This window comes from Nylanderia fulva, unplaced genomic scaffold, assembly GCF_048542155.1.
Source record: "Nylanderia fulva isolate GAGA-0341 unplaced genomic scaffold, ASM4854215v1 Scaffold429, whole genome shotgun sequence".
In the NCBI taxonomy this organism is placed as follows: Eukaryota; Metazoa; Arthropoda; class Insecta; order Hymenoptera; family Formicidae; genus Nylanderia; species Nylanderia fulva.
In genome coordinates, this window is record NW_028190509.1 from 56,290 (window position 1) to 77,209 (window position 20,920).

Sequence of the window (20,920 nt, forward strand, 5' to 3'; positions counted from 1 at the left end):
TCTAACAGCCATGTATTCGTAGCAGTCGATCTGCTTGATCTGGTTCAGCAACAAGGTGATCAGTTCTCGATCCAGCGTCGTCACATAAGACTTTACCTTGTCAACAGGGAGCATACAATAATAATTTACATGGTTGCGAGAGAGATTGCCATACGTTAGCTTCAACAGTTTCTCCAGATGGATGTTATTCACTGGAGTCTCTATTTTCTTGCTCATGCATATCTTGATGTGGCGAAAGATGCACTTTAGGAGAAGTCCATGTTGCTCGTATCTCGCCTCTTCGGATAAATCGGGACCGCCGATGAATTTAGGACTACTGAGGAGGTCTAACATTGTCTGAAAACTCGCTACTAATTGGCACGCGCGTTCCGTCACATCCTTTTCCGACAGTGTACCCAAGTGCAACCGTAGACACTTTTCGTACGTCTTGTTATTCAGACCGAGAATCAAACACTTGGTTGGCGCGCGACATTTCCAACTCGTCCGCATATTTAATAGCCACTTCCAAAATTTCCACGCATAAATCCAATGGTATGTACATGAGTGATTCAACCAGTATGTACTCGCACTTCAGGCGCCATATTATCTGTACAAGTTATAATAATATAAATAAAAAGTGCAAAATATAATTTTAATACACATAAAATTGTTGTAATTCTAATACACATTAAATAAAATAATTTATAATTAAATGTAATTGTTTCGCCGTTTCTTAATTATAAAAATCATAAATTATATATTGCAATATAGCAAAAAGAAAATAATTTATATATAATATATATAATATATTATATTATAACATTAACTTTGAGAAATTTTTGTATTGAAAAATTTATAAATTGATTAGATGTATGTATTAATTGATTAAGTGTGTGTAATCAATTTGCCAGTAAGAAATAAAAAACAAAAAAGTATGTATTTAACATTAAAAAACGACCAATACTGGACATTTATTAAATTAAATATCTCATTACATTTCGATCTCTGGTTTAGGTCTTTTTCAAATAAAAATTCTCTTTAAGATGACATAGATAAAGTAGTGAGACACCCTTATAACATATCAAACAATATATAAAAAGAAAACCTTGTGTCTTAAAAGACGTCTCATCAGTAACCAGTTACTGTTTATATATTGTTTGATACCAGTCAGTAACCAGTTACTGACGAGACGTCTTTTAAGACACAAGGTTTTCTTTTTATATATTGTTTGATATGTTATAAGGGTGTCTCACTACTTTATCTATAATGTCATTTTAAAGAGAATTTTTATTTGAAAAAGATCTAAACCAGAGCTCGAAACGTAATGAGATATTTAATTTAATAAAGAATTTATTGCCCAGTATTGGTCGTTTTTTAATGTTAAATACATACTTTTTCGTTTTTTGAAAAATTTATAAAATAAAAAAAATACATTCTAAATTTAACAATAAAAATTGTTAAATATGCCCAGCCCAAAAGAAAATATATATTCTGTTAAATATTATTAGATATATAAATTACCTGTATAAAGAGATATGGTGATAAAGTGGGCCAAAGCCCAACCAAATTACCATAGAGCAAGTCCTCCAAAAGAAGCTGTTGCGAAGGAAAATTAGTGTTCAAGAGAAGATAATTATAACACTGAGCACTGGTAAAGGTGATGCTCCTGGTTTCTTTGGGATTACTGTCCTCAGGGAATAGATTGTACTTTTGAATGATGTCAATGACATCCTGTACCAGTTCATCGATGAAACATGAAGTCTCCTTCGTTGCTCGAGATGAGACAAATTTTAATTGACCATACTCTTGCTCCTTCTTTAACAAGAGCTTCTGCATATCCTGGGAAAACTCATCCATCTTGATCCAGTTGATCTTATAAACTAAAAAGATAAAAGAAAACATTAGTGTAAAGGCATAATATAAAATGTAATAAAGCATGTAATATTTTCAAGAGAATATTATATAATATAAAATAATAATATTAGATTAAATGTAATCTCTACTGTTTTCTGATAGACAATATTGTAAATAAAGTAATTAAAATTTTAAAAATTATCTAAATAACTGTTCTGTAATTCTCTTCTATTCCCTGGAGAAAAGAGAGAAGAGGAAGAATTTTACATAATATATAATGATATAATAAATACTATACTTATTAAGCAAATTTCGAGAAATTTACTAGCACATAATAGCAGAGATTTAAATAGAATTACAAAAATATGTTGAGATGCTGTAAAAGTGTAATGTGTTATAAAACGAGAATAAACAAAATATTAAAGAATTTATGAGATCATATATAATTTTAATAAAAATTATAAAATATTTAATGATATGAACAACGCAAAGTCTAGCTCACCAAAAATTCTCGTATTTAACGGAAATCTCTTCTTTGTCCTCTTGATCGTAAATAATAGCATACAAATAAAATAAACATTCGAAGGAAAATATACATCATTTGTATACTTCTCCTCCTTACCCTATTATCTCCCTCCTTATCGTCGAGAAATGCCGATAAATCAAAAATATCATTTAATAATTAAGATTACTTTATGTCACATAACAGCTGACGGTTTTGTCCTTCGTCTTCGCTCTCTTTATCCTTCGTCCTTTCGTCGACTTCAAACTTAAAACAATGGTGCATGGACAGGAAAGTCACTAGATATACACTTTAATGGACAGGAGTGATGCCGAATAACGATCGGAACATCACAGGCAGCCATCGAAAATCGAAATTTGTGTCGCTGGGTCACCCGTTCGTTACGACGAACGTCGAATGTTTTTTTAAGGTTAAGTTAGGAGACACACGTGTTCCCGCTTCCTACTTGCCAGATATGTATCGATTGGACTCATCAGCTGACAACGTAAGGCTGCGGTTCGAAATACGCTGACAACGCATCATATTCTATTTTCGTTTGATATTAAAATAAAAACATAATTTTATAAAATTAAACATAATAATGATAATAATAATAATAAATATATAATAGTAATACACCCATACAGCACTTATTACAATTATATTGCAGCAACGTTGCAATGTTGCAAGTTGCAATGCAACATTATAAAGACATTGCAGAGATATAGGTGCACAAAATTCCAGCACACTTGTAGCAACATGACATATATTATTAATGAGATTATAATCTCGTACCAAGATATACAGTTCCGAATAATTAATTTTCGTAATTTTTCGTGCTATATGGCTTTTAGGCCGATTTAGAAACCATCATATTTATATTGTTTATATTGAGAGCCGATAAAAAATATTTATTTCTGAGTTTATTCACGCCTGGCCTAATCACGGCGTTATTTACTAACATCTACTAAAAAGGCAAATGAAAAATATACGATCGAAAGAGTCTGAATAGCTTAGTGGTAAGAGCAGTCGCCCGGAAAGTGAAAGACGCGGGTTCGATTCCCGCTTCAGCGACTTTTCGGACCTATATTTTTCGCGCCTATTTCTCCATATGTAATATCGTTTTTCACTGGGTAGCACTGAGTGCGCACCGAAAACTCGTTGAGTTTAGATGGCACTGTCCGAGTGCACTAAAAGTGCGAATTTCTTGCGCTTCCAGCTAAACATACTGGTATACTCTCAGTGCAGTTCTGTGCATATTTGTCGCCCTGAATATGGAAGGATTTAACATTAATTTTAAGGTCAATAATGACCTATTGAACTTAACTCTCGATCCAAGCGAACAAGAGTTAAATTATAAGGGTTCATATATAATCATATCAAGTTATATATAATATATTTATATGTATGGAGGAAATATATTTATTATATATATATATATATATATATATATATATTCCAGCAAACACCGATATATAATTACATTGCTACAATAAAACGGAATATAACAGGTAATATAACGTGTACGTTACATGTAACATCCATGTTATTTGTAATTTCCCTCTCATAGATGTAACATTTTAATATAACATATATTACATTGTAGTTATATTGTAATTATATGCCAAATAGCACATTGATGTATTGATAAGTCAGTGCTATCTTGGGATATAATGAAAATATAAATACAATGTAATATATGTAATATTAAAAATGTTACATCTATGAGTGGGAAATTACAAATAACATATACGTTACATGTAACATGCTTAAGTATATAACATTTATATATTGTGTTTGCTAGGATATATATATATACTATAATATAATATAATTATATATTATATTTATATAAGTATTATTATGATATAGATATATATATATATATATATATATATTATATATATATATTATAATTATAATATATATCTAATTATATTCTATATATATATATATATATATTAATATATATATTTATATATAATATTAATATAAATAATTATACGAAATTATAAAAGAATATATTATAAAGTTTTATAATTAAATTAATAATATTCACAATATATATTATAATTTATTAATCTTAAAATAATATTAATAGTATCTATTATTAGTAATTAATATAATATTCATATGATATAAATAATATATCATCATCTTCATCACTGCTAGATGATGATGAAGAAAGCAAATCTAACAGTTCAAACATTAATCGTGCATCCCACGCAGCCATATTGATTGCACTAAACTGGCACCGTCTCTCAGAGCTCGTGCCGAATTCTTGCACTAAAGTGCGAAAACTCGGCACTAGACTTTCCAGTGAAACAGCACGCACCGTTTTCATGCGCACCGAAATGCCCAGTGAAACACGTTGCCCATGACGAGTACGCACTCAGTGCGCACTAGTTCTCCCAGTGAAAAACGCTATTAGTAATCTCGTACCAAGAGATACAGTTCCGAATAATTAATTTTCGTAATTTTTCGTGCTATGGCTCTTAGGCCGATTTCAAATAATAATTCATATTTAATATAAATATGATGGTTTCTAAATCGGCCTAAGAGCCATAGCACGAAAAATTACGAAAATTAATTATTCGGAACTGTATCTCTTTGGTACGAGATTACTAAAGTTCCATATATTAATTAACCTCGAACTTACATATGGAGAAATAGGCACGAAAAATATAGATCCGAAAAGTCTGAATAGCTTAGTGGTAAGAGCAGTCGCCCGGAAAGTGAAAGACGCGGGTTTGATTCCCGCTTCAGCGACTTTTCGGACCTATATTTTTCGCGCCTATTTCTCCATATGTAAGTTCGAGGTTAATTAATATATGGAACTTTAGTAATCTCGTACCAAGAAATACAGTTCCGAATAATTAATTTTCGTAATTTTTCGTGCTATGGCTCTTAGGCCAATTTAGAAACCATCATATTTATATTGTTTATATTGAGAGCCAATAAAAAATATTTATTTCTGAGTTAATTCATATTTATTTAAAATTTCTTTACTTACGCACTCCAATTACAATCTGAGCAGTCAATTCACGCAGGTGATCGTTCGGTAAATGATGTCACGTGACTCGCAGATAATAGACGCAGTAGATGCGCAGTGGATGCGCTAATCGCTGCATAAACGAATGCACCCGTAGTGTCCCTAGAAATAAGAGTCTGGACAATCTTTCAATTTGAAGCAAAATGGCGTCAATAGGGGTGCATTCGTTTATGCAGCGATTAGCGCATCCACTGCGTCTATTATCTGCGAGTCACGTGACATCATTTATCGAACGATCACCTGCGTGAATTGACTGCTCAGATTGTAATTGGAGTGCGTAAGTAAAGAAATTTTAAATAAATATGAATTATTATTTGAATAAATATAATAAAATTTTTAAATAGGTTGAAGGTTCTGACATATGACGTGTGCACATAACATTTTCAGACAGTGATGACGGTAGGATTGAGATGTTGCTGAATGTAGACTTCTCAGATTTTTCCAAACTAACTGGGGACGAAGTAGCTTGATAGCTAGGAATGACTGTAACAGAATTGCATCTTTATACAAAGCACATTTTTTTTGAACAGATTACTTTAAATTTATATTCTTGATAAAAGTGCATTTTTAAGTTAATTGGATCGTAAATATAAATTAACAGACTTCATAATTTTATTGTATTACTTACCTTGCATTACTTTTAGTTTTGTAGGACCTATTTGGAGGAGTTATTCTCCACCTTCTTTGTTCTGAACTTTCATAACATAACTCATAATTGAAATAATTTTCAGGCAACGTTTCCAAGTTCAATTGGCTTAACAATGGAGAAGACTACATTCGTTTACGCAGTAGTCCGCAGTACTGCGAGCAAAGCATCCTGAGCAGGACCTCCGAGATGGCTGCGCAGATAGGCAGCAGCTCTGCTTAAACGAACAACAAACTGCGCTGCAGTCGGTTGCGCAGGTGGAGTAAACGAACGACATCTGCGGCATTCTGCGGCAGTCACTGCATAAACGAATGCACCCTAGGTGTGTTCAATAATTGCGTTTGTGCACATTGTGTGTATAGTCGTTCATTCTTATAAAATAATAATAATAATAAAGGCTTACTTATTTATAATAAATAATAGCCTTTATTATTATTATTATTTTAGAACTTATTGAATTACAAATAAAAAAATTAATAGAATATATTTTATATTTTTTTAAATGTATGGGTACTATATAGTATAAAGTATAAAAATGATTTTCTAACCTTTTTGTTAATCAGTGGATTTATTAATATGAAATTTGAATCTTTGCACAAAAAGCATGACTGGTTGTTGTGTGTTGGGATGCAATAACAATAGCAAAAGGGTTTTTTGCTCAGATGATTTCTATCGGATACAAAACGAAGGACATTATGGATAATTTCTCTTCCACTAATTTCTGCGCGCTATAGATATTCAAATAAATATGACAGCATTGACTGTTCTGCCATTTTGCTTCAAATGAGTTCGTTAACCAATGAAGGCACAAGGAGATTTATGCGCCATGTTGTGTGGATATACCCTCAGTTTTAAGTGCTCGATGTAAACTAGACCATAGTCTGTAGTCTGTGTTGGTCGCGAACACGCGGACAATACATTCGTTTATCCTCTACGTTTATATCGCGTATTATGTGGATACCGTCATGAAAAGGATTCGAAGCTGAAAGTGTAAATCCTTCTCGCGTGATAGGTACGGTAGACTGTGGTGCCGCGAGAAAATGACTTCTACCGTGACAACGATATTCTAAGAATTCATGAAATTAAAGAAGCGAAAGAATTTGTGCGCGCAGTGCGTAAATATGCCTGCCAAGGTCTCTAAGAAGGTCGTGGGCATGATCATACGAAGCCGAAAGTCCATTATGAAGGATGGAGTTATTACGGTATTACAGAATTTTTTACAAATATTATCCTTTAACTTCATAACAGCTAAAACTAGCGTTCTTTCTCTCTCTGCCCCCCCCTCTCTCCCCCCTCTCTCTCCCCCCCTCCCCCCCTCTCTCTCTCTCTCTTTCACACACACTCGCTCACTTATTCATTCTCTGCGATCACGATGAGCGAATCCGTCAAATTGTCTTATCTCGTTTTTATTATCCTCATGTACATAATATGATGGATATTAAAGAAATAAGAAACTCTTTACTGTGTGCAAACTTACTCTTATGTAAGTTAAAAATATTTGAACAAAAAATATGATCAGCCAGACCTATAGGCAGTAGTTAAAGAATGATATTTATTTGTTAGAAATATATATATATATATATATATATATATGAGTTATATAGAGAGCATGAGAATATTAATATCTACAGAAATTTTAATTATTTTATAAAAATTTATGTATACTATATATTACAAATAATTATGGAGAGAGGCTTCATCATTAATTTGACCAAAACTTCACAATTATGCTGCGTAAAACATGAATCTATAAATGAAAATTGTTGCTCTTAATTAGAAAAATGTTATTAAGTACTTTTAATATAACAATTATCACTATTCTCTGCTTTAAAAAACAAATTTTATTTCTATCCTTTTCTAATCATTTAATTTATTATATTACATATTTAATACAATAAAACTGCATATTCATCAAAGAAAACAATAAGTTGTGTTTTTTGTTAAAACAGAGAATGATATACATATATTATATATATATTGAACAGTGCGTCATATCGGTGTATGGCATATCCTAACCACACAACTGCCAACTTTAGTACTTAATAACTTTTTTGCTAATTAAATGTGGCAATTTTAACTTATATATTCATGGTTTTACACACTAAAATATACAAAATTGTCAAGTATTAGTCAAATTGATGATAAAACCCCTCTCCATCAAAATAACTATATTATATTATTTGTAAAAACATGTATGTGTGTGAATTAGATTTGAAAACAAGTATTTGTATATTTAAAATGTCTCAAATTTTTATTTTATTTGCATACATACATGTGATTTTACATATATTCTCTAACTTGCGCATTTTATCTTTCCCTGTTTTCACAGAGCAAGATATACAATAATACATCATTAGAAAAAAGAGTTCAATAGTTGTATAATTCTTTTTAAATTGTATTTTAATTATGATATACTATCAGTTAATTAGTATATTTTTGTGAATTTTATAAAATCATAAAAGAAATATCAATGAAAAATTAAAGGAAAAATCACAAAGTGAGTAAAGTAATTTTTTACTTGGTTGTTATAATTTATACACATGTGTGTCTGTGTGTATGTATTTTTACATTTAGAATCTTTCTTTTTATAATCAGTATTATAGTTCCACAAGCTATTTATTTGTACTATATGTTCAGAAATCAATGCTAATTGAATTGCTTGAGATAAATTTTATTTTTACTATAAAACAGATTATAATCTCATTCAGTAATCTATCCTATATGGGAAAGAACGTAATTCTCCTTGTTTTTTTCTTAGTACATAAGATTTTTAAATTATTTGTTATAATTTTGACAAAGTTCTGAAAAAAAATGTTGAAGAATTCTAAAAAAATATTTTTATAATTGAAAAGCAAAACAATATCTGAAGTAGGAAAGCATGCAGAAAAATTTTAGCATTATTTCAACTTTAAAATATATTAATGTATAATTATAATTTTAAATTTAAATAAAGTTATTGATTCTAAATTCAATTATTATAACATCTAACAATCTTTATAAAATGAATGCTTAAAATAAATGCTACAATTTGTAATTATTAGCATGAATAATCTTAGTACAATTATTGTCAAATAGTTGATAAAACTTTTTAATATAATTATTAATATAATTATTATGAAAATCATTACACAAAAACATTACATTAATAAAATTGTATAATTATTATTCAAACATTCTTAAATCTAAAATTTTACAAAGAAATTTGATATAGCATACATCAAATATACATGAAACGTGCAACATAATTTATAATTATAAAATTCTATTTTAATAAAAGATGTATGTATGCGTTTTGCAAAATCGCTTTTCCGATAGGAAAATGGCCCAAATATTGTAGAATAATTGCGTCACGTATAAAAAAAGGAATTTCACAATGATTGCATTAAGATACTTTGCTATAGTGCTGTGGTTTTGTCAGAATAAAATTTCTAAATATTTTGCCTAAAAATTGATTTATTCAATTTAGGGTATAAATTGCAGAATTATTGTACTATATATATGTACTATATATATGTACTATATATATATATATATATATATATATATATATATTGCTTCATGGTAACACTCAACTATATATTTCACAAATGACGCTAACAAAATTAAATGACAGCTATACAAAATTCTGTCTCATCCAGCATATTCACCGGATCTTTCGCCAACTGACTAACACTTATTTAAACATCTTGACAGCTTCTGGTAGGAAAAAATCTTTAATAATCAAGCGGTAACTAAAACCGCCTTCAAAGAATTCATTAATTTTCAAATTTCAGAATTTTTTGTTATTGGAATAAACAAATATATTTCTTGTTGGCAAAAGTATAAAGATTATAATAGTTCTTATTTCGATTAAAAAAGTTTATTCTGAGTTGAGATATACATGTGTCCCAGAAAATTGCTGAAACTAATCAAGTGTCATTTTTTAATACATGCATTTATTGAAAAAACAAAAATTGTATTGGAAAGAGGAAAGTCTGCAGTTTTTAATGGATATAAATGTTTGTATATTAGTTTATTTTATTGAAAAAAAGTAATGAAAAAAGTGCTAATAATCACATCAAATCACATAAATAATAATAAATATTTGCAACAGTGCCAGATTTAATAGCAGCTATTAAAAGGATCGTCAATAATATGAATGAAATACATGTTATGAATTCTTAGATTCATAATTCTGTAATCAAGATATATGAGACTATACAGATTGATAAATTTTTTTCCTGTACAAATTAAAGTATTAATATTAATAAAGGGCGAAGCGTTCTAATTTTAAGTTTAAAAACAATCCGTATAGCCAATAAATAAATTTATAGTTTATCTAATCTCATATTTTGTCGATAAAAAAGGAAAAATCAACAGACTTTTCAAGGACGTTTAGGATCCCCTTAAAAGGATTATCAATAACATTAAAAGGATGCTGCCGTTGTTCTGTTTTATCGACTTTAAGTTAGGTTAGGTTCACTTTTTATTGAATATACAGATTGAAAAATCCTCCACAATGAAAGTATTGATAATAATGAATAAAGAGCGCTGTCCGGAAACTAATTTTTGCTGTTTTATGCCTCGACATCGATTCCGCATGCAAATATACATGCATAATTAATTCAAATACAAATCTTTTGATACAGGCTTTTGAGGCTATTCCTCTCGATTTCTGTTTTGTCGACGCAGTCGTATATTTTCGTACTTTTAGTACATCTTTTTTTTGATTTGATAGAATTAAAAATGCTTCTCTACGATTGCAATACGATTGCATCAATAATCCCAGAGAAACTCGATTTGATATAAAAAATGAGAAATAACAGTTTTTCTTATCTATTTTCATTTTGATATGACATCTCGAATTGCAGACAAACTGTCAATCTCATCATAATATGTGCTTTATATAAAACATATGCACTTTGTACGAATAAAAATGCATATTCTCTAGGATTAGAGGACACGAAAGAAACTGTTATTATCTAAATCTAGATTAGAAGTCTAATAAAAATGTATAATTAGAAATACAATTCGTATGTGTGCGTGTATATGTTTTGGATACGTGCATATGTTTTGGATATGTGTGCTGCTTTTTTGTCGGAGTTCGTCGTTTACTACAGAACTTTGGTATTAAATAAGTATTGTTATGAGCTGATGTAAGAGGCCGATAAAAAAACTGTAATTTTTTAATTTTTATTTTTTTTTATACGAAATTACAGCGCATCCCGTTCATTATTATCAGTATTTTAATTGTGGAGAAGAATTTTTCAATCTATATAGCCAATAAAAAGAAAAGCCCTTGAACTCAAAGTCGATAAAGCAGTCATGATCAGGCATCTCCTTAAAAATGACAGGTTAGAAAAAGTTTTTATGAGTTTTCGTAAAAGAACAGAAATTTGTACAAATTCAAATAGTGCGTACTTAAAAAATATTTATTATTAGTTTACTTATATATTATTAGCACTTTTTTCTATTACTTTTTTTCAATAAAATTAATTTATATACAAATATTTTGTTCATATCACACAAGTTTTGTTTTCCCAATATACGGCATGCATTAAAAAATGACAGCTGATTAGTTTTAACAATTTTCTCTGGGACATCCTGTATTTGAAATTAAAGATTAAAACCTGACATTTTTGTACCAAATATTTTGGCACCTAATATTTTCCTGTCGGGGTTTAACATAATTATTGCAAAATATCTTATGTATGAGATTATACACTTTCATACATAACATAGTATATTACTTTTTTAGTGCCGTATATTTGTAAGAATAAGCGCGCGCGCGAGTGTATGTGTGTGTATGCGTGCATGCGTGTGTGTGCGTACGAAAAGCGCCATACAAAAGCGGCCAAGTGTCGTGCGCATCGATCAATTTTTTCACACGATGTATCTTCAATAATCCGTTAGAATAAAATTCGCGGAGAATGAAAATTTATCGTGGCAAAATATAACGAGCTTAAAAATATTTTTTCCTTTTTTCGGTGAATCACGAAAAAACTCCGAAAACTTACGCGAACGATCGTCAGCTGTTGACCAGTCGGTCATTGGTTAGGTTAGGCCGAGAGTTAGCTCGAAGAGGCTATAGGCAGAAGAGCTCGGAGGAGGGGAGGGGGGAGGGTACAAAAGGGGGGGGGGGATCAGTATAGGAGCAGTTGCAATGCGGAGGTTTGATTTTTCAGTCTAGCGCTTGTCAGTTGTCAGTCTCGACGTTGAATATAAACGTGAAGGAGAAATAAGCACAAGATAAGCTTTCAACGTTTCATCAATTTTCTCATCGTCGAATTTCTCGCGTGTCGTGGAATTCTGGTGACGTCACAGCCTGGCCGCGACTCCGTCAAGGCCGCGCGAGAGAATCCCACTCTGGGATTCACTTTTAATGGACTCGGAAGAGGGATGCTCCTACGGTTTTTTTTAACGCGTCTCTCCGTTTCGCGTAAAAATCGTAGCGGGAGAGGAGAAAACAAAACAGGATGCGTAGAGAGAAAAGAAGAAATATATACTGCTCCGCTAAACCCTAAAATTTATATCTAGCCTGTGCATATGTGTGAATTTACCTTGCAAAATTCGCTTTCCTGTACGAAATTCTCGCGACTTTTGCCAAGAAACCAGGATGATGACGTGCACCGATTTTGGCATCGTATATCAAATAAATAGAAAAATATATTGAGCAGAGTTAATTATATCATGTGATCGGAGAGAAACGAGAGAGATCCTAGAGATATTTCTGACATATACACGCTTATGAAAGCATGCCGTGTGTCGAGATTATCGTTGAACAGGTTTTACGAGGACGCGACAGAAGGATATGTCAGCGTGAGCTTTATACTGCCACAACAGAATTCAAACATTGATAATTAATTGTGGGGAAGTTAAGAATCACACATTCTTATATTCTTATAAATATAATTTTTTAAATCATAAGAAAAAGAAAAGAACACACACACATACATGACAACAGTGACTTATTGTGTATCTATCTTGTGATTGATTGATATTTTTTATTAAAAAAAAAAATATATATATATATATAGAAAATATTTGCAGAAGTAATATATAAATTCAGAAAGATATATAAAAAGAGCTGACAACTGATGAAAAAAAATCAGAATTTCTATGTAAATAGACATTATTGATTTCCATGTATGAAAAAAATATATATAATGAAGATATATATATATATATATATATATATATATATATATGTATACCCAGCATAATGATCTCATTTGTAATGCAAATGTAATATGTCAGTAAAAATGTAACAATAATAATGACAGAGTAGTTGAAAAAGTTATTTGCAAAATAATTAAGCTAAAGTATAGCAAAGTACATATGTATTTCAATTACGGTGCAATATTTTGGAATATTACCTTAAAATAGTTATGAAAAATCAATGTAATCGACAATTGAAGCAAAATAAACTAAGAATAATATTGAAGAACAAAAATTAAAATTTAACATAAACTGATATGTGGAAACATTACATTGATCTTACGTTAAGAGAAGATTGTCTATTTCTGTATCACATGAGTGGAAAATGACAAAAATGTCAATTAAAATGTGAATATGAGAAGAAATATATATAGTAACATCTCTTAGGGGTCATGCCCCCTGGGGCAAACGGCGGAACAGAGGGCTTGGGCCCATCCTGTTCTGAGATACATAATAGTCAGGATCATGCTATAGCTAAACTTACACCTCCCGTTACATTTGTTCAACAATGCTACAGACATCTCAAGGTCAGCTGCTAAAGATATAAATGTCACTTGTGACACTTGCAGAAGGCCATTCCTTATATCTATTTATATAAATTTATTATGATTATGTTTATAATTTTGTCTCAATTTATTTGTAATATGCTATTGTATTGTTATTTCTTTTTTTTTTTTTTTTTTTTTTTCAGAGTTCCGGTGTTGGCGAGGCGAGCGTGTATCATGCATTAGTTGTAATATTTTTGGAAGTTCTTTGCATGGGGATTATTGACCATGCCTATTATTTCGGTATTGAATGAAACATTTCCGGATCACACGTTCCTGATGAATGGTCTGATAATGGGAATCAAAGGAATCCTATCTTTTCTTTCTGCGCCACTGATTGGTGCCCTTTCTGACGTATGGGGTCGAAAATTCTTTCTACTTATCACAGTGGCCTTCACATGTGCGCCGATTCCCCTAATGAGTATCAATACATGGTGGTTCTTTGCCATGATTTCTATCAGTGGCGTATTTGCTTGCACATTTTCAGTGGTATTTGCATATGTCGCAGATGTAACAGAAGAGAATCAAAGATCGCTAGCATATGGTTTGGTATGTGTTCACCTTTTTACATCATGATTATGAATAACAATATAATGTAATTGAATATCATAATTTTATATGAAAATTAATCATCTAATTTATAAAATAAATTGTGTGTGTATATATATATATATATATATTTCTTATCTCAGGTATCTGCAACTTTTGCTGCAAGTATGGTGATAAGTCCAGCTTTGGGTGCTTATACTATGACAACATATGGAGAAAATCTTGCCGTAGCATTAGCAACTGCTATTGCAGTCTTGGATGTGTTTTTCATATTAGTGGCTGTACCTGAAAGTTTGCCTGAAAAAACACGTCCACCAGCACCTATATCATGGGAGCAAGCTGATCCATTTGCTGCTCTTGGAAAGGTAAAAACTTTTAGACATATTTTGTGTGTTACATCATTTATAAAACTTATCAGCAGATTTATATATATATATATATAATTAAAAAAAAAAGAATGTAACATATGTGACATAAATATAGAATAAGAATATAAGTTTATAAATATAGATGATGGTTATAGATATTTGTTTGACACAGGTTGGAAAAGATCATACCATTCTAATGCTGTGCGTAACTGTGTTCCTGAGCTATCTTCCTGAAGCAGGACAGTATAGTTGTATATTTGTTTATTTAAAACTGGCTATGGGCTTCTCCGGTTTTATGGTGGCTATATTTATTGCTGTAGTAGGCATCCTGAGTGTGGGAGCACAGATTATATTAGGACCTTTAATGAGAACACTCGGTAGCAAACATACTATAATGCTTGGTTTGTTATTTGAGATGTTGCAGCTAATGTGGTATGGATTTGGCTCGCAAACATGGTAATTTTCTATTTATACACATACACAAGATGTTTTAAAAATCTAGAAACGGTCAAATCTCATTCACAATATATTTTAGAAAAAAATGTTTCATGAAAATTGTAAGATTTAAAAATATTTATTCATAGATCTTATTACTTTGACTGTTGTCAAGGTCAGAGTAAGATTATCTTGAATTTTTTAAATGAAAAACCTTTTTTTTTTTTTAGATTTTTTGCAATATTATGTATAGAAAGTTATATATTCATATATGTATAACTTGGGATTGAAAAAAACATATGTAGAGCATATTATCAGATTCTGTGGCCAATTTGAAAATTTATTTTTCATAAATAAAAATGTCGAAAAAGATCATCATTTTTTACATGTTCCCAATTTTTACCATCTTATATCTTTGTAACTAAGCTTTAAATTAAAATTCTATTAAAGTAAATTACCTGAAATTACCTGAAATTAACTGAAGAATGTAGTTTTCATAATATTTTAACTCTATAATGTTTAGTTTGTGAAAGGCTATTCTTTTTCAATCATTGATAACTTGAAAATTATTAGTGCTTTGACATTTTCAAATGAAGAAAAATAGACTAAATAGAAAATTTGATGGTGTGCTCGGTATGTTTGTTTAGTTGCATCTTGTATATATTTAAAATTATTTATTTACATATGTATATTACTTATTTGCTGTAATAATAACATAATTAAAAATTTAAAAATAAAATTTAAAAATAAAAATATATATTTAAAAATAAAAAATTTTTGAGTTATTAGTACAGGGAGAAAAATTGTTACATGTACTATTATTAAATGTGTCGTGCCTCCTAAAAAATCACAATTTTTTAGTTGTCATTGTTGCAGCAAATGAGCGATATACATATATGTATACACCAGTATACATATATTGTATAATATATTACTCAATAATTAATTATAATTTGTTAGATAATTGGTAATGATAATTTTTTGATATTTTAATTCTTAAATAATTTAAGTATACAATATATATCAAAATTTAGGAAACTGTTCATCTACTACTTTTCGTTCAACGTCTATCTCTTTCATATCAAAATATATCTAGAATAAGCGTATTTGTTATAGCTTATTGAATATTAATTGTTTTAAGGATGATGTGGGCTGCTGGAGTTCTTGCCTCTGTATCAAGCATAACGTACCCCGCAATTTCCGCATTCGTATCCATGCATTCCGATGCTGATAAGCAAGGATTAGTACAAGGCATGGTAACAGGGATGCGTGGTCTCTGCAATGGACTTGGTCCTGCTATGTTTGGTGTCATATTCTATCTTTTTCACGTTGATCTTAACGATGACACGCCAAATCTTCCATTGAAACCATCATTTGTGGATGAAAACAATAGGACGGGAACTAGTACGCATCTTGACATAATGCCTCAGGTACATACATTATATCTACAGGTAAGCATAGTTTGTTTTAATCTTGTTTCTTTACAAGTTTTTTATATATGTGTTTACATATGCATATGTTTTATTACTTATAAACTTATTAAAAGAAAAAAATATTATGTATTATACATGTGCGTGTGTGTGTGCGCGCGCGCGTGCAAATATTGTTTAAGCAAACTGTAGAGCATTGATTAAATGATACTTGCAGCTTGTACCGGGGCCGCCATTCGTGTTTGGTGCATTACTTGTGATCTGCGCGCTGTTAGTAGCTGCGTTTATTCCCGAATCAAATACCATGTCAACGGGATCATTGCATCATCCATCCACATCCCGGAGGCCCTCCGGTAAATACGCATATCAGAAATGTACGTTAAAGGTTGTCAAATATGCCAAATATATTTACGGTGACGGGATTCAGTGAGAAAGTCTCCTGCAAATGTAGTTTTTATCGATCATTTTGCACAATAGAGAAAATATTAGGAATAAATACTAAATATTAAGAATAAGAATTACTTTAAAACAATAATATTAAAAAGATTGTAATATAAAAAACCAATTCAGATATAAAAGGCTAATTAATTACTAAGAGCCCTTTATACCTGAATTTGTATTTATATATCAGTTTTTTCGATTTTTTACTTTAAATAATTTCTATTCTTAATATTTAATTCTACTATTTCCTCTATTATACATTAAGATTTTTCTATACAAAATATCAAAAATTTAATATTTTCTCTTATCATGTATCCTAGCAGACATCCTGATGTCAATAATGGAAGGAAGGGTTTTGGCAAAATTATTTGATATTTTTCTTACGCTTAGCTTTTTACTCTAGGATCAACAATGATAAAACTTCTAATTTTTACTTTTTTTACAATTTGTATAATTTTAAAAAATTTTTTATATACTTTTTTGCCCTCGAGCTCTTTTTAACTGTTTCACCTAAAACATCGTTAATAGAGGACATTAAATTATGAAATCAGTATAACTATTTTTTTTATTTGGAAAGAAGGGGTTTTAACCCCAAACTATTCCCCCTTCTAGGATCCGCTATCATATTATGCAATCTAAACTTGAAGATATTTTGTATTTTTAGGTTTATCCTTGGATGTTCAGTATGAAACAGACCGAACGGGAAGTGGAAGAGGAAAGATAGGTCCGTTATCACCACTAGTCGACAATTGTAATTCTGCCGCGCTATAGTGTCTATTGAAGGAAAAGTAAAGCAAAAGCCATAGCATCTGATAAGAATGTTATAGCTGAGCGATAAACCTCGAGCTTTAAGCAAGAAAAAAAGTCATTGCTCTATGAAGTGCATCTGACTCGAATGGGAATTGTAATAGAATTGTCTATATTGTATTATACTATTTGTTTAAGGCAATAACTATAAAATTGATTTTAGGACTATTAATGGAACTTAATGTTTAGGTTGTGACAAATTTCACACAAGCGGTGCTTGTGCGATGATACGTGGGTTGATCTCAAAGTCGAGTATAATCGTATTACAAGCATGTTATGTTATGTACGAAATGTGTGTTAAATTAGCTCTTCCTTTTCAAGATTTTTGCACAGACTATTAAACATGACAGGCGCGACAGCTTTTATGCAAAGTATCAGTGACTCCTAGTTTGTGCAGTTTGCCACATCACAAAATAGCACACACTGATGAAAGTTTTAATCAGTATTTTCTATTAGACTTATACAGGGTGGTTTAAAAGTTCGGCGACGGTCAATTATCTCCAAAAATAGGTTTTATGAAAAAATATTAAATACAAAAATTGTAGTGATGGTGACCTTAACTTTGACCTAAAAGTCAAACTTAGAGGTCATTTCAAGGCCAACTTAATTTTTTTTATGGAACCCCCTATTTTTTATTACATATTCTTATAGCTTATCTCGAGAGATTTCCAGAACACTATGATAAAACATATTTTTATTAAGTACTTTTGAATTATAAAAGTTTGAAGTTAACAATTTTTTGACATAAAATGTAAAATATCTTGTAAAATATTCAGTTTTTGGTAATTATACCTTAATACTTTTATGTACTGAATAATGAGATCATTTGGTGTAAAGAAAACACAGTTACTTCAAAAAAGATGTATGTAATTTGTAACTTTTTTTAAAAGCACTTTATGTCAAAAAATTGTTAACTTGAAACCTTTATAATTCAAAAAGTACTTAATAAAAAAATATTGTTTTAATGTTTTGGAAAACTCTCGAGATAAACTACAAGAATATGCAATGCAAGAATGGGGGGTTCCATTTAAAAATATTAAGTTGACCTTAAAATGATTACTAAATTTGCCCCCTAGGTCAAAGTCAAGGCCACCATCAAATGCCTTATTTTGAACCTTACAACTTGTATTGACCGTTGCTGAATCTTTGAACCATCCTGTATAATTTAAGGCTCCTGGATCTTTATCGCGGCCGTGTTAGATTATGACATCAGAGGCGAAAAAGTACACGCTGAAAATTCTTAAATGCCATTTTTAAATTGAAAAAATATTCCGTTGAAATATTACTTCAGATAACTTTAGCACTTTAATTATAAAAGGAAAATGGATAGTGTTCAAAGTATTTTAAAAGTGTGCTAAAGTACTGAAGTGTTACTTTATCGAAATATCTTTTCATTTTGGCATTTAAGAATTTTCAGCATGTGCTTTCTCGTCTCTAACGGCACAATTCAACATGGCCGCGGCGAGAATCCATAAACCTTAAACTTAAACAACTTGATCCTTTAATGTCGTATCCTTTTCTCTTATATTTATGTTATTTTTTACATTACATGCTAATAGCACTTGATGGAAAAAATCACAATGCATCTTTTGCATCTATTGTATGCTTATGCAGCACTAGAAATAGATTTTACACACATTCCTTATAAACATAATTTTTTACATGTAAAATATTACAATAATTGAAAAAAAGATAAAAATTCTTGAATTATGTCTTTTTATATAGATACAATATAATTATTGTACATCACCGAAGATAATTTAGCTAATATTATTTATCTACAGATCATGTGACTCGTCTCGTTTTTGCACAAACTATTTATTTTAATATATAAACATATGACGAGAAAGGCCTCAACATGATAGGAGCAGATTATACATAGTTTGTCATTCAAAGGCAATGGTAGACGTCAATATTATGAATAAATGAAATTGTATTATTAATGATTAATTGAAAACCAATAGTATTCTTAAATTTATGCGTGTTATGATCGGAGTCATTGATGTTATAAAACGAAGAGATAAAAAATTTATGATAGAATAGAGCTTTGTATATATTTTGCTTCTATTTTATAGAAAAAAATATCAAAATCTTTTAGGAAAATATATCTACAATATTTTATCACAGTGGCATTGATTTGTAATTATTTAGATGATTTAAACTATGCAGTTTAATACTTATATTATTATCATTAACATAGTAATGTATGTACACGAAAAATCGAATTTAAAAGTAATTTATAGGAAATGACTTAAAGTTATTACAGTTTTAAAATCGATTAGTCTTCATTAAAGCCAAAGAAGGATTAACGATACAAATTAGTCGGAAAATAAATTTCTATAGACATCCGCGTATAATGTGCAAGTCGCACTTCTATTTAGGATCCTTCATTTTTTTCTTCATAAATTTTCATATTTGCACTCTCTTTCATGATTATGTATCTTTTGAAAATAATATATTTAGTTTGCAGTTATATTTATTTGATAATATTAATACACGCGCGATATTTTGTGGATATAAAAATTTAATAAATATGTATTTAATACATATTTAATTGTAACTCCTAATTTATGTACATGTGCTAGATAAAAAAAATTATTAGAATTAAAATTTCCGTCGATATGTAAAAATACTATGGTTACAATCAAATGTAAATGCAAAATTACATGCGTTTTCTAGAATCTAGTTGTCAGTAAAATATTAGAATAAAGTAAAGAATGTGAACAGATATAAACAATACACATACATACACACACACAATCCTTTGTAGTTTCAATTTCCTTAGAATTACTTATAAAATTGCTCTATGCTGAAGTAAATATACACAATTGTATTATAAATACAAAGCAGAGAAGCAGGAAGATTATAATGTTAAGAATTAATAAAGTTTAGAATAAGTCTTGACTCTGTCGCGAGTTAAGTAATTGTATATGTATGATGAATGCATTAATAAAAAATAATTATTTTTAAGATAAATGAAGATATTATCTAAAAGCTCACATTTTTAAAAGATAAAATGTTAAACAATTGACTGATAATCAATTAAACATAAACTGAAATTATAGAAAATGATACTATTATTTGAAAATCAAACTTTTTATTTTAATGTAGAATG

At 29.9% G+C, this 20,920-nt stretch overlaps 2 protein-coding genes and 1 long non-coding RNA gene across 3 annotated transcripts; 2 read left to right on the forward strand and 1 right to left on the reverse strand.

The window, feature by feature from the left end:
- Positions 1-430: 430 nt before the first annotated feature.
- Positions 431-3,797, reverse strand: LOC146721701 (uncharacterized). Its single transcript, XM_085486378.1, has 3 exons — positions 2,336-3,797; positions 1,501-1,859; positions 431-586 (listed from the first exon to the last, which is right to left on the reverse strand). The coding sequence occupies exons 1-3, from the start codon at positions 2,394-2,396 to the stop codon at positions 431-433; spliced, it is 576 nt and encodes a 191-aa protein (XP_085342504.1). The 5' UTR covers positions 2,397-3,797.
- A 1,049-nt stretch (positions 3,798-4,846) lies between these two features.
- On the forward strand, positions 4,847-6,424 carry LOC146721702 (uncharacterized). The gene is made up of 3 exons (XR_014925540.1): positions 4,847-5,664; positions 5,732-5,872; positions 6,119-6,424. It is a non-coding gene; the product is annotated as an uncharacterized LOC146721702 (long non-coding RNA).
- Positions 6,425-12,146: 5,722 nt separating this feature from the next.
- Positions 12,147-20,781, forward strand: LOC114931244 (solute carrier family 71 member 1). The gene is given in 8 exon segments (XM_029303206.2): positions 12,147-13,757; positions 13,922-13,978; positions 13,980-14,324; positions 14,468-14,689; positions 14,865-15,148; positions 16,269-16,578; positions 16,775-16,931; positions 17,663-20,781. Coding segments are annotated over 8 exon segments (1,617 nt in total). The 5' UTR covers positions 12,147-13,622; the 3' UTR covers positions 17,770-20,781.
- The last annotated feature ends 139 nt before the right edge of the window (positions 20,782-20,920 follow it).